This window comes from Lissotriton helveticus, chromosome 7 (assembly GCF_964261635.1).
Source record: "Lissotriton helveticus chromosome 7, aLisHel1.1, whole genome shotgun sequence".
NCBI classification, from domain to species: Eukaryota; Metazoa; Chordata; class Amphibia; order Caudata; family Salamandridae; genus Lissotriton; species Lissotriton helveticus.
In genome coordinates this window covers 18,974,577-18,989,447 of record NC_136068.1, presented here as the reverse complement: position 1 = coordinate 18,989,447, position 14,871 = coordinate 18,974,577, and the positions used below count along the sequence as shown (strand labels likewise).

The window sequence follows — 14,871 nt, the reverse complement described above, 5'->3', positions numbered from 1 at the left end:
TTATGTATACCAGAAATCGTCCTTTCTAGTTACTTCAACACCTTTACTGACCTCTTTGAAACACCAAACTCTAGCGTGCAGCCTGGTCTCACCATGGACGTGCGCGCTGGTGCGGAGCAGAGCTGTGCTCATGTGCTCGAGTCATTGGGCCACTAAAGCATGTGCACTTAACTTAAATCAGAAGTGCACTTAACTCGGAAGTGCTCCATGTTAGTGCAGGAGCTGCAGACACCGCAGCTCAGAAGCAGAGGTGGCATCACTGAGCTGTCTGCAGTTCAGGTGCTACGTTTGGGGGATTTCTGCGGTGAGTACTCGTGCTGTTAGCCTCAGAGGGGGCAGACACACATTAACACGGGGCAGCGGAGGTGAGAGTCCGGCCTGGCCCTGAGAGCCAGAGCACGAGCCGAGCCATCAACATATTGTCATGTCAACTGAGCAAAATAAGTCATGTACAAACCTGATAACTACTCTTCTGAATTAAAAAAATGTACTTAAAAATGATCTGTTACTATTCAGTACTTTTCATGAAAACAGTCCGTTAAGTGACATTTACTAAAAGAGATAGTTTTTAAACATGAACTTAGAACCACCCCCGAAAACAACCCCTTGCTGGTAATCAATCTATCAATCAGTATTTGTATAGCGCTACTAATCACCCGTGAGGATATCCAGGCGCTAGGTTGCAGGGCTCAGTTGAAAAGTCAGGTCTTGAGTCTCTTCCTGAAATCCACCAGCGAGGGTGATGTCTGGAGCTGGGGGGGGGGGGGGGGCGCTCCAGGACCTGGGGGCGAGGTAGGAGAAGGATTGGTAGGTGGAGTAGTGACCCAAGGGACAACTTGGTGATTATGTATTCACTATGTATGGCTTATATTATTATTATAGAAGCAGCAAAGTTACAGTTAATTAAACCACCTGAAATAGAGGGTTTCACATCACACGCCCTACACGCCCTGAACTAAATTAGTTCTAAGTGCTTTCAAATGTGATAGTGAAGGAAAGGAAGGCTCTGTGAAGGAAAGTCATTGGCTAGGATCACACGGTTGGTCAAGCAGTGATGTCAAGATTTCAAATCAGTTTTATTGGTCACACATTGTGCAATTCTGGATAGCTTCTCCTGAACAAGCATATTTAAGGGGCACCTTAACACTTCAGTAAAGGCCCTTACTTCAGTCAGTCAATTACTTTATTCAATACTTATAATATAAGATCATAAAAGTGCAGATGAATACTATTTAAAAACAACAAAATACAGATAAATACAATTTAAAAATCATCAATCAGTCAGTACAAAAAGAGAATGCTATACATATCAGCATGGAAGTAGAAGTAACAAAGTAAAAGCAATGATAATCATTTAAACATTCATTCAGTGGTGTTTTGCTGCCACCTGATCTTCCACGATTGACTGAAAAAAGACACCACTGATAAGCAAACCAAGTGGTTAGGCAGGGAACATTGCTACACAACATTGTTTGAAACGAAATTTGCACATCAGGGAGAGAATAAATATTTTACGAGGGTCCCTATAAAATTTTAAGAAGAAAAAATATGTAAATTTGATTGTGTAGAAGAACTGTCACAGGGACAGTAGGGCAAGTCATTTGTAGAATAGATACCTGCAGGGTGTGCCAACATGTACAGTATAAGATTCAGTCAGAATTTAATTAGAAGGAATCAATGACGCACAGTGGACACAGTAAATAGGTATGACTATATCCCTTCCTGTGGCTTCGGACCTTCGAGATACAGTTTCACCAATACCTTTATACAGTTTGTTTGTAATCTGGCATCTGCTCTTTGTTTAAAAAAACTGGCTTTTACCTCCCGCCTTGAGATGCTCATGCAATCCCTGGGGGTAGTAAATAGGTGATCCTAACCTAAAGCAGAGAAGGTAGATTTGATATGTGAACTCCATGTAATTCTATGTACATTTTCCATGGATAAACAATCTTCAATTAGTTTTTGGGTAGTCTGAATAGACTCCCTTCTCCAGATGGAGTGCCACAAAATTATTGGTGCCACAGAAATTGTATCAGACAGATATGGGGCCTCCAATTCTGTGTGGGTATTCAAGTTGGAACAGCTTATGGGAAGGCCCATTAGATTTTTCCGAAAGGTGTCCTCTATCACTTGGAGGAGAGATGGATTAGTATGACCCCATATACCTGCCCCATAAGTTGCTGCCGACACTGATTTGGCTGCATAAGCCTTTCTCACCATATCAATAGGCTTCGCCCCCAGTTTTTTAATAAAGGAATGGAGAGCGATGATACTTCTCTCTAATGATAACCCCCTAGTGGCACGCATGCCCGACCATGATAACTGCATACCGAATGTTACACCTAGGTAAGAAAAGGTATCGGTGTGAGCTATTTTTTTGCCAGAAATATAAAAACTCGGGACCTTCCTATTCTTCCTCCCAGGGATTAGAATGAAAGATTTTGACTCATTTTTTTCAGCCCTAGTTTTTCCATATAGGTCACATAGATGTTTAATACCTTTTGTAGGGCCAGGCAAGTACGGGCAATTAGCACTGCATCGTCAGCATACATGAGGATTGGGGTGCAAACGTTGTTAATTTTTGGGACGTCTAGTGTAGAATCTGTCAGGGGTGCTTCTACCCCATTGGTGTAAATAGAAAAAGGAAATGGGGCGAGTACGCATCCCTGGTGGACTCCTCTGTTAATTGGAAACGCCTTGGTGAACTCTCCTTCTCTCCCGTATCTGACGCAGGCCATAGCTGATGATTAAAGCTGCCTTATAAGTATTATGATCGCCCCATATTTGCCCATTTCCTCCATTATCCTCCATAGGTGTTCATGTGCCACACAGTCAAAAGCTGCAGACAAATCCATGAACGCCAGGTATAGTCTACCAGGCTTTGCTTGGGTACACTTGGCGATTAACAGGCTAAGATTAAGGCATTGATCTTGGGTACCCATACCCTTTTTAAAACCATATTGGACTGGAATTAAAACCTTGTTTTTAGCTGCCCAATCCTCTAAACGGTTCAGTAAAACCCTGCCCATGAGTTTGGCTGTGCTATCCAACAACGATACGGGCCTGTAACATTTAGGTTCGGATTTGTCCCCCTTCTTATAAATTGGTACTAAAATTGATTTCTTCCATGAATCTTATGGGCCCACTTTTGTGACTTCATTAAAAACATTTGTCCGCATCGGGCCCCACAGATCTGGCTGATCAACGAATAAATCTATGGGGGTACAATCCGGTCCTGGTGCTTTGTTAGTGGAGCGCTGGGCTAGAGCTTCTCTGACCTCATGATATTCAAAGGCCAATGGTGGGCCAGTGAAAGTATTCATGGGTATGTTCTGTGTTACCACCCCCTCCACAGTGGGATCAAATATACGTGAAAAATACTCGACCCAAGATTCCTCATCAACATGACAGTCCAATGTAGGAACTGATGATGATCTAAGGAAGGGGGCGTTGATAATGCTCTAAAAATCCTTAGAGTTTTTTGCAGTAGCAGCTTGGTGGAGTTGTTCCCATGGTTCCTCCTTCAAGGTCTTGAATATTTTTTTCCTGGCCTCATTGTATTGAAAATAGAGTTGCTTGACTAGGATTTTATCTCTAGGGGTTACCCCCAGGGCCTGGTGCAAAGCTGTTAGCGATTTAGTCAACACACAATCAAACCATCTAGGTCCTGCTGTTATGGTAGTTGTTTTTTTTCCTAGATAGAATGTGCCTAACCTCAGTTAGTATTGCCTCAAATGCGGCGGTTATTTGGGATGGGTTAGAGGCAGGTTCTAAGCAGTTAGAATGTCTCTCTGTCTCTTTTTAATTATTTGTGGGACAAGGGACACTTTATCAGCTAGGGCCCATTTTAATGTTATCCCATTCGTTTTTGCAATCACAGGCTTAATATGCCTTCTTTGTTCGGTGTGAATACCCGCCCATTTCAATTTACCAGTGATCGCAGCGTGATCATTAAAGTTATCACACCATTATTCGCCATACTGATTATGATTAATATGGTGTAAAGGATCTCCTTCATCGTCATTAAAACCGCATGCTGCTGAGTTTAATAACTGACAACAGTGTGCATCAAAATCACCCATCCAAAGTATTTTTGGAGTGTTTTTTTAAGGGCTAGTGCAATTTTTAATATCTATCTCCAGTTGGTCTGCAACGTCATTCATGTCACCTGAGAAGTTATTATTATAAAAGTTAACTAAAGCAATAATGTCTTCATCTGGACCTTTTAAAATAATAGATGGAAGAAAGAGAAAACATTATAAAGTGAGACAACTTCCACCCGTAAAGTGTTTCGTAATAGGATTATAATCCCTCCCCTGGCTTTGCCTGATCTTGATGGGAGGGCGGGGTATAAAATGAGCAATAACCATCCAGATCCATCTGCCCGACCTCCCAAGTTTCCTGGAGGCAAATCAGGTCATATGGGGTTATAATATTTATCCAATCTGGGTCCTGATTTTTTCTGCCCAAACCGGCAATATTCCATGACATAAATGCGATTGATTTAAATTGCTCAAGTATTTCGAATACGGGTAACTGTGTATCAGAAACCCTTAAAGGTGAGTTTTGAACATGAGTGTGAACACTCCTGCTTGGGTTATGCCAATCGCAACCCTCTAAATTTGTGAGTGCATCGAATCTGTTATGTGTAGTAAGAGGGGCCCTTACTTGTATTAAAAACACACTGACTCACTTCCACTTGTATGTTCTGCGTTTAAACTCCAGACAGATGGAACAGAGAAGCCCCTTTCAGGCCTGATGTGTGCAGTTAGCTTTTCAGCAGTGTCTGTGATGCCAGGACCACTCTTTTTGGGAAGCCAGCCCCCACAGGTCAAGAGCTGGGCCTGATAGGGGCTCAAGCCATGCATAGCTCGATCACCTGTGCTTAAGCATGTCTTAAAAACAGGCCCACAGCTGTGCTCTCTCCCAGCCCACCCTTTTATGATATGGCCCTAGGCCTCAACTATAAAACAGCAGACAGGAGAGGGCGCCACCTACACTTCAAATTAAAAGATGTCAAAGGAAGATAACAGATTTAGGTGCAAAACCACACCTAAACACAGGTGGCTTTCCTTCCCCCAGATTAAACTTCCTGTGATTTGGACTCTAGGTCTGCGGCCGGTGGTGCATCAGCTTCAGCACTCAAAACAAGCATTGGCATAGCGAGAGCTATCGGCTTTGCCAGTGTGTTTAAGTTATGTTGCAGAGCAGTGTGGCTGTGATAAACACCTCGCATGGCAATCCACAAAGACTGTGCTTGCTCATCACGTATTGAAGGTAAGTAACAGTTACATGGAGTTGTTTTTCTTCCTTAAAGCCAAGTCAGTGGAAAATGCAACCACAGCAAATAGAGTAAACAAAGCGCGCTCCAAGCCAGTGGGTCTCTGTGGCCTGAAAGGTACCTCTGCTGTCTCAACCCGTTTGGTCTGTGTGTGACCTAAGGGACAGTAATGTTGTCTAAGTCCAGAGCCTGTAAGATCTGTGTAACCTCAGAGGTAGGTCTACTAAGATCTTAGCCTGTGATATCTGCGTGCCCTGAGGGACAGCTCTGCAGTCTAAGAAAGAACCCGTAGAATCAGTGAACCCAGGGGGAGAGCTTTGATGCCCGGGCTTTAACTGTGAGACCTATGTGCCCTGAGGGAGAGCTCTGCAGTCTAAGAAAGAACCCGTAGAATCAGTGAACCCAGAGGGAGAGCTTTGATGCCTCAGGCTTTAACTGTAAGACCTATGTGCCCTGAGGGAGAGCTCTGCAGTCTAAGAAAGAATCCGTAGAATCAGTGAACCCAGAGGGAGAGCTTTGATGCCTCAGGCTTTAACTGTGAGACATATGTGCCCTGAGGGACAGCTCTGCAGTCTAAGAAAGAACCCGTAGAATCAGTGAACCCAGAGGGAGAGCTTTGATGCCTCAGGCTTTAACTGTGAGACCTATGTGCCCTGAGGGACAGCTCTGCAGTCTAAGAAAGAACCCGTAGAATCAGTGAACCCAGGGGGAGAGCTTGGATGCCTCAGGCTTTAACTGTAAGACCTATGTGCCCTGAGGGAGAGCTCTGCAGTCTAAGAAAGAATCCGTAGAATCAGTGAACCCAGAGGGAGAGCTTTGATGCCTCAGGCTTTAACTGTGAGACCTATGTGCCCTGAGGGACAGCTCTGCAGTCTAAGAAAGAACCCGTAGAATCAGTGAACCCAGAGGGAGAGCTTTGATGCCTCAGGCTTTAACTGTAAGACCTATGTGCCCTGAGGGAGAGCTCTGCAGTCTAAGAAAGAATCCGTAGAATCAGTGAACCCAGAGGGAGAGCTTTGATGCCTCAGGCTTTAACTGTAAGACCTATGTGCCCTGAGGGAGAGCTCTGCAGTCTAAGAAAGAATCCGTAGAATCAGTGAACTCAGAGGGAGAGCTTTGATGCCTCAGGCTTTAACTGTGAGACCTATGTGCCCTGAGGGACAGCACTGCAGTCTAAGAAAGAACCCGTAGAATCGGTGAACCCAGAGGGAGAGCTTTGATGCCTCAGGCTTTAACCGTGAGACCTATGTGCCCTGAGGGACAGCACTGCTGTCTAAGAAAGAATCCGTAGAATCAGTGAACCCAGGGGGAGAGCTTTGATGCCTCAGGCTTTAACTGTAAGACCTACGTGCCCTGAGGGACAGCACTGCTGTCTAAGAAAAGTACCTGTAAGATGTGTGTCCCTTGAGGTGTGCTTCCTGTCTGAACCTAAAACATCTACATTCCCTTGGACATATAACCCACCTGTTCTAAGCCCGGAGCCTCTCTGTGGCACAGGAGTTTACAAGGAACTAATTTTAGTCACGTCATCTCGTTGCCCCATGAGCACCATCCGCACCTCTAATTCAATAAACGGGCCTCTCTTTAGCAACATGCCTGGCACCTTCTCCCGGATTCCTGGCTCTGCGGAAGTGTGAAAAACAGATTATGTCCAGTTCATTGCGGACTTGCAGGTGGAACACTTAGGGCATACAAAAGGCTTCTACAGGTAGTATCCCGGCAACCTAACAATAACTAAGCTCCTCTAGCCTATTTCTCACCCACCAACCATTTGCATGAACTCACACTAATGATCACACTTAACTCCTATTAATTGAACCTATCATGAATAAAGTGGTGTAAATGCATGGCATGGTTTGCTTCAGATCACAGGGCTAATCCCAGTAACCAATAATCCCTGGAGTAACCACAAACCTTGGGGTCTGAATTAGGACCCTACTGCTGTAAAGCGCTTCAACACTTTTTCAGGGGTAGAAAGTGCTATGTGTATGCAAGTATAATATAATAGACTGTGCAAATGATATCACAGGACTTGAATACAACATCTATGGCCTTCTGAAATTCCCCCTTTCTCACTCAAGCACACCCAAAATTGCACCACAGGGTGTTGTGACCAACAAGTAAATGAGCCGGGTACATTGGTCCAAAGGTCCGCCTGCTCCGTCTGTTGCTAAATATCTCTTAGGAGAACATCCTACTCTCAGCAAGAAAAACAAGAGAAAGATTTGGTGAAATTTGTTTCAGGTGTTTTCTGGGTCCAGACTCAAAGACAACATGGGCCCATGTATTTGGAGGATCTCTGTCTTGGGAATGGGAGAACAGTCCCGTGCCACAAGAGCACATATTGAGTGTTGTCTCCAGTTACAAAGACAACGTATATATGTAGTACTATCTGCAATTCTGAGAACCATGCATGGAGTAGAGTAACCAGTTCTCGAAGCTACATCTTAATCAGTTCTGGAGGCCATCTATGGTGTTTTGTATCCAATAAAAGAGGCCTTATTACAACTATTGTAGCCAGTTCTGGAGGCCATGATGGATAATTGTGTCGTTTTTAGAGGCATATCTGAAATATTGTGTCTGGTTCTAGACGGTACATTTTGTATCTTGTGCTCAATTCTGTATGCCGCCTCTGTCACATATGGAGTTTTCTGTCTAGTACTGAAGGTAGCATATGGAATATTACGCCCCATTCTCTGAGCACCATCTCTAGTGTAGTGTCTAGTTCTGGAGGCCCCATCTGCGCTATTGTGTCAATTTCTGGAGGCTATTTGTTATCTGTGTGCAATTCTAAGTACCACATCCCGAGTGTTGTGTTCATTACCGGAGGCACCATAATGGAGTACTGCTTCTAGTTTGGGATGGTACATAGTCAGTGCCGTGCCCACTTCTGACAGCTACACCTTGAGTATTATGTCTAGTTTTGAAAGCAATATTTGGAATTTTGTGTAGGCATGGGCGGAGTTCGCAGAGTTTCACTCCACCGAACTCCGTGAAATGACAGAAAAGTTCAGCCGTGCTCCACGGAGTTCCGTGAGTGGCGGAGTATGTTAGGTCGTGTCGCTTGCAATGACTTTAAGAGCCAGGAGTTTGTCCTGCACTGTTAAATCAGTGCGAATGGCACACTGCGCCATGCTGGAGTGTGCTGCTGCTTTCAGCTCATCGAGTAGACATGCTACTTGAGCGGCAGCTTCCTCAATGGGAGCGGCAGATTTCTCAACGCGAGCGGTTGCGACCTGCCGTGACCATCTGCATTGAGAAATCTTGCCGATAGCAGGACCAGCGCGATTTTTGTCTCGCAAACGCTCACCAACTTACAGCTGGCAAGCCGCTCAAGAGTAAAAACTCGAGACTCCAAACCCCTTCTCCCACTCCACAAACACTAAAGAACGCGGGTGCGAGGCGCCCGAGCACCGGGAGGTGACCACGCGCTCCCCACAACGCCGGCTACGAAGCAGCGCAACAGCCAAGAAAGACGGAAATCGGCAATTCGGAAATACAGCCAAAACACGGGCAAAACATGCACCGGCAAAGAGACAACGGTGCGCAACACTAGCGGTATGAATCACAATCAGACACAAGTCATTAAAGCATGTAATAGCAAGTAAAGACACATAAGTAAAGATAAAGTACACTTAACTGGCTGTGGAGCAGCAAAGAAAGAGGATGTACTATTCTCTATGGTTGCTTATATACTATACATACTCTATTGTTTCCCAGAGTATTCATGGGAAATGTAGTTGTTTTTTCACTTTTCTTCATTGTGATTGGCTGCTGAGCATTTCTAATAAAGAAATGAGATAGCATAATCGGAGCCTTCTGTCCTGACATAGAATTGAGGATGTAGTTTCACTACTTTACTATCCACAGCCTAGGTCTCGTCACAAGAAAGGGTGGGGGGGGGAGGCACCCTACACTACATGCTACTGCTGATGCAATGTGTCATTCTGTTACTGTGCACAAGCGCTACTCCAGATTAATGAGTTACACATTGTAGGGTACTGAGTGGCCGCTTTTCCCTGCCCTTTGACTCCTCCACAAATTATAGCCAGTTATATAAGTACATTTTTTCACCCTGTAAATCTTTTTGTCTGCGTCACAAATCATGGTTGCTTCGGTTTTGCTATTCTGTATGATTACTCATATCATGACTATTACACCACCTCTTAGCTCAACCTAGAGTGTTGGGCTTTCTGGGTACGTTTACGTTTAAACCATGTAATTCCTAATAAGGTATCGCCTCGTCTCAGATTTCCCAGATTACAGCGCGTGCCCAACAGGGGATTTCGGATTACGGTGCGAGTTCTTGGGTTCTCTTATCAGCACCTGCGGTGCAGACCTAATCTTTCCTAAGACAAGAAGATTGTACTCCCACACATCAGTTTCATAATTTGCATACATCTCTGATTTACATTAGAACCTAGAAAAACATAATTTGACTCAAATGCTTCAATTAGTTTAGCCTTCTTATCCATTTCCTGATTTGTGTGTAATCCCAAATCCACCTTTGGTCTAAAGAAACATTGATTCTGGCGGTTCTAAAACTTTAAGCCTTGCAGCGTGGTCGCCCTGTGACTGCCTCAACTGTGCATATTATATTCCGTTTTTTTCTCAGAGCCACTGTTTTTCCGCAGATGCAGTAGAGAGAAGTGTAATATATTGTCCCGACCGATAGCCCAGTGATAATGTACCTAAGGGCTCACCACAAAACGTAGCGTTTTATTATTTATTTTTGGTGCACCCCGTTGTTCCACTAGCGAGGTCAAGCATATTGGACGTATTTCGGAGATGCCATTTTTGTTATGGCCACATGGGGGCAGGAGAGAACTTTTCTATGGGCAGTACGCAGCATAACATTCATATTATTCTAGTAGGATGCTGGCAGAAATTAGAGACGAGACTGTGGGAGTCGGAAAGGAAGTGGCTTGGAAAGTTACAACTACTCTATGACTGAGACTTGGGGCACGTAACTCATTAGAATTCATAAAACTATGGGTAGCTAAGCAGAATTCGGAGCTATTTGCACTTAAAAACAAGTGAGCGCGCCTCGCGCGGCGGAAGGGGGAGGCGCGCGCGGCAGCAGGGGAAAGGAGGGGGCTGCGCGATTCACTTGCAGGAGCGATAATTGCTACCATATAGTGGCGCGCGCTCCCGCAAGTGAATCGCCCACATGCACGCGCTGCCATTGAAGGCAATGGAACGCGTGCACGTGTTTGGCTGAAAAGCCGAAGCAATAGAAATAGGTCATTTTGCCTATGCAGCTAGGCGAGACCTAAAAACTAAACTCTCTGCTGAACAAGAAGCAAACACTGGAGATTGGAAAAATATTTACAATTTTTGGCATTCATTAAAAATGCTTAATGTGTATTAGCCAAGGTAAGTGCACATTCAGAGTGCTGATAAAGCGCTCTCCTTGTTCTTGTTTAATCAGGTACTCTGAGGCCCGGAAGAAACCACTGCAAATAACAGGGAGACCCCTTCTGTCCCAGCCTCTCCCGTCCTCTGGCTGGGCCTTTTGCAGGTTAAACACCTGGGACCTCTGGGATGGAGGAGTTAGCGTTGGTCTCTGCACTGCGCGGCATTTATTTATGCTTTGGTGCCAGCCTCTTCCTTCCTGTGGCTGGGCCTCTTGGAGTTAAATGCCCGAGCCTATGGGATAGATTATAAAAGCAATTGCATTTATATAGCTCTTTCTACCCCGGACGAAGCATTAAATCGCTTTTTCGGCGAGTAGCAAGCTACTCCGGAACCCAAAAAGGAATAGTGGTGTATTAGCATAGGGAGATATTAATTTAATTTAAGCAGTGCACGTGTGAGTTTGTTATTTGTATTGAAAAGGATAGGGTAGGGAGAGAAGAGGGAGGGATTTGCATTTATATAGCGCTTGCTACCCCTGATGAGGTGTTGACGCACATATCGCCGGGTAGCAGACAACTCCTGAACCCTAACAGGATTAGAGGAGAATTAGTATAGGGAAATGTAACCCTTGGAGCAATGGGTCACTTAAAGGAAGCTGCAAACTGCAGCCTTTACAGCAGAAGTGACAAATATGTGCTTTTCTCCCCATCTCTTTTTTTTTTTTTACACATAAACAAGGGAACCCAGAAGGTATAGTATAGGGACCTTGGGTAGTAGCATATTTTATAAAACAGTGGTCCCTATTTTAGAAACGAAATAGTCTGTGAGGACAGACAAAACAATTTTCATACACTTGATAGGTGAAATGCCTTTTGTCCAGCCGGACAAGAATTTTTATTTTTATTTGATTTAGAACGATAATTATGAAAATGGAAGAACCATTTAGTATCAAGTGGGCACAGCCGTGACCCATACAAGACAAGACAAGACAACAAAACAATAGTGGCCAAGAGGGCAAAGCAAAAATTGCATCTGTATACTATTAATCAGTTGTTACAGATTTTAAATTTCATTGTAACACTCCACTGCAAATGATAATATTTCAGTCATATATTGCATTTGGGGGTTCAGAGGTCGACGACGTTTCGATGCCGTATTTTAATCTAGGGCATCATCATCAGGACAGGAAATGACAGTTGTTGTCTTAACCATTATATTTAATCTAAGCCTTTAGTCACAATACTAGGTGGAGACTTAATGTGGCAGTATTCCGTGACGAGATCGGTCAAACTGTTTTTTTGGAATCTCGGGTAGCAAGGCACACTGTTGCCCCTGCCAGGATAGGGAGGAGAGCCCAATGGCTCGAATAAAGGTCTGCTCAATGGCGTTTGTTCACCTTTCAGACCGAGCAGCAATGGCAATCAATCGGTGAGGCAGGGGCAACAGTGTTGTAGTATTGTGACTAAAGGCTTAGTTTAAATATAATGGTTAAGACAACAACTGTCATTTCCTGTCCTGATGATGATGCCCTAGATTAAAATACGGCATCGAAAAGTCGTCGACCTCTGAACCCCCAAATGCAATATATGACTGAAATATTATCATTTGCAGTGGAGTGTTATAATGAAATTTAAAATCTGTAACAACTGATTAATAGTATACAGATGCAATTTTTGCTTTGCCCTCTTGGCCACTATTGTTTTGTTGTCTTGTCTTGTCTTGTATTGTATGGGTCACTGCTGTGCCCACTTGATACTAAATGGTTCTTCCATTTTCATAATTATCGTTCTAAATCAAATAAAAATAAAAATTCTTGTCCGGCTGGACAAAAGTCATTTCACCTATCAAGTGTATGAAAATTGTTTTGTCTGTCCTCACAGACTATTTCGTTTCTAAAATAGGGACCACTGTTTTATAAAATATATTTCTCCCCATCTCTGGCATTCTCTAGAAAAGCATTCTTCACTGCGGCCGCTGGTGTTGGAACTCATTGACTGATAAATAAGCCATCCCCTGAGGAGTTCTGTCTCCCCAGGCAGCACGGCAAGGCAGCAGGGGTCATACTCTCCAGGCTGACTCAATGGCATTCCTGCACAAGGCACAGCCCATAATAAAGCATCCGGGGTATTAATGATCCCTCTGCATCCGGGGCATTAAAATTCCTTCTGAGCTGCATCTGAGGTATTAATAATCTCTCTGAGCTCCATCCGAGGTATTAATTATCCCTCTGAGCTGCATCCGGGGTATTAATGATCCCTCTGAGCTGCATTCGGGGTATTAATGATCCCTCTGAGCTGCATCCGGGGTATTAATGATCCCTCTGAGCTGCATTCGGGGTATTAATGATCTCTCTGAGCTGCATTCGGGGTATTAATGATCCCTCTGAGCCGTGGTATTAATAATCCCTCTTCCCTCTGAGCTGCATGCGGGGTATTAATGATCCCTCTGAGCTGCATTCGGGGTATTAATGATCCCTCTGAGCTGCATCCGGGGTATTAATGATCCCTCTGAGCTGCATTCGGGGTATTAATGATCCCTCTGAGCCGTGGTATTAATAATCCCTCTTCCCTCTGAGCTGCATGCGGGGTATTAATGATCCCTCTGAGCTTTACTATCTCGGGCTCCACCGCAGTGCCGCCGAGGGGGGTTTAAAAGGGCAGGTTTAGATGACAAAATGCAGAGTGCGCATGCGTGCAATGAGACGCATGGAGGGCGCTCAAACGGACGAGGAGCTTCGACCGACGGAACCGGGGCGCTCCGATACCGCACATGCGCACTCAAGAGAAGAGCGCTCCCGGGGACGGAAAGCTTCAGATACCGCGCATGCGCACTCTTGAGGCGGGCGCTCGATCGGACGCTTGTTTCTGTCAGACGTCGAGGCGCAGAGAGAGCAGAGCAGGCCGCACTCCTGCCCTCTCTCGGCCCGCACTCAGGCCGAGCCGCTCTCGAGCCGCCTCTAGCTCTCTCCATGGGGGTCCCGTGCGCGCCCCGCCCGCGGTGGCCTCACAGCCCGAAGGCGCTGATCCTGACAGGTGAGGGGGCCCCAGAGGGGGATCTTTACCGTCCGAGGGCGCGGAGTGTCAGGAGCGACCCCAGGCCTCACAATATTCAAAGCTCAGAGGCCTCATTTGTCCTCCCTGTCCGAGCAGACCGCAGGCCTCTCTCCCCGCCCCAACACCACCTGCCCCCTTGTACTCCTGCCAGACAATGGAAAGAAAGCGGGGGGATGGGGCCCTCAGGGATGGGAGGGGGCCCTCCCTGTCCCTCTGGGATAGAAGGGGGCCCTCCCTGGGCCTCTCAGGGATGGAAGAGGGCCCTCTCGGGGAAGGGGGCCTCCCTGGGCCTCTCAGGGATGGAAGGGGCCTCCCCTTGGCCTCTCAGGGATGGAAGGGGGCACTCCCTGGCCTCTCAGGGATGGAAGGGGGCCCTCCCTGGGCCTCTCAGGGATGGAAGAGGGCCCTCTCGGGGAAGGGGCCCTCCCTGGCCTCTCAGGGATGGAAGGGGCCCTCCCTGGGCCTCTCAGGGATGGAAGAGGGCCCTCTCGGGGAAGGGGCCCTCCCTGGCCTCTCAGGGATGGAAGGGGCCCTCCCTGGGCCTCTCAGGGATGGGGCCCTCAGGGATGGGAGGGGGCCCTCCCTGGCCTCTCAGGGATGGGGCCCTCAGGGATGGGAGGGGGCCCGCCCTGGCCTCCCAGGGATGGGGCCCTCAGGGATGGGAGGGGGCCCTCCCTGTCCCTCTGGGATAGAAGGGCCCCCCGGGCCTCTTAGGGATAGGAGGGGGCCCTCCCTGGGCCTCTCAGGGATGGGGCCTCCCAGGGATGGAAGAGGGCCCTCCCTGGGCCTCTCAGGGTTGGGAGGGGGCCCTCCCTGTCCCTCTGGGATAGAAGGGGGGCCTCCCTGGGCCTCCCAAGGATGGAAGAGGGCCCTCCCTGGGCCTCTCAGTGATGGCAGGGGGCCCTCCCATGGCCACTCACGGAAGGGGCCCTCCCTGGACCTCTTAGGGGTGGGAGGGGGCAGGTGGGAGGGGGCCCTCCCTGGGCCTCTTAGCGATGGGGTCCTCTGATGGCCTCTCAGGGATGGGGCCCTTCCTGGGCCTCATGAATGGAGCCCACGCTGGGCCTCTCCGGGATGGGGCCCTCCCATGACCTCTCCGGGATGGGGCCCTCCCTGGGCCTCTCAGGGATGGTGTTCCAGTTGCAGGTTTGTTCTGCAGTGAGGCCTCCTGCCCGGCTG

At 46.9% G+C, this 14,871-nt stretch overlaps 1 protein-coding gene across 3 annotated transcripts in view; it reads left to right on the top strand.

Moving 5' to 3' along the window:
- Positions 1–13,447: 13,447 nt before the first annotated feature.
- The window catches only part of LOC144767946 (cell adhesion molecule CEACAM8-like), a 425,529-nt gene continuing 424,105 nt past the window's right edge, over positions 13,448–14,871 (top strand). Inside the window, exon 1 of one of the 3 annotated variants that reach the window (XR_013598389.1) lies at positions 13,448–13,671. Coding sequence is in view for 2 of the 3 variants with exons in the window: in XM_078651293.1 (XP_078507419.1) it covers positions 13,608–13,671 (64 nt within the window). In the remaining variant the exon portion in view is untranslated. The remainder of the gene's footprint in view (positions 13,672–14,871) is intronic. The other 2 variants (XM_078651293.1, XM_078651292.1) reach the window with 2 other exon arrangements.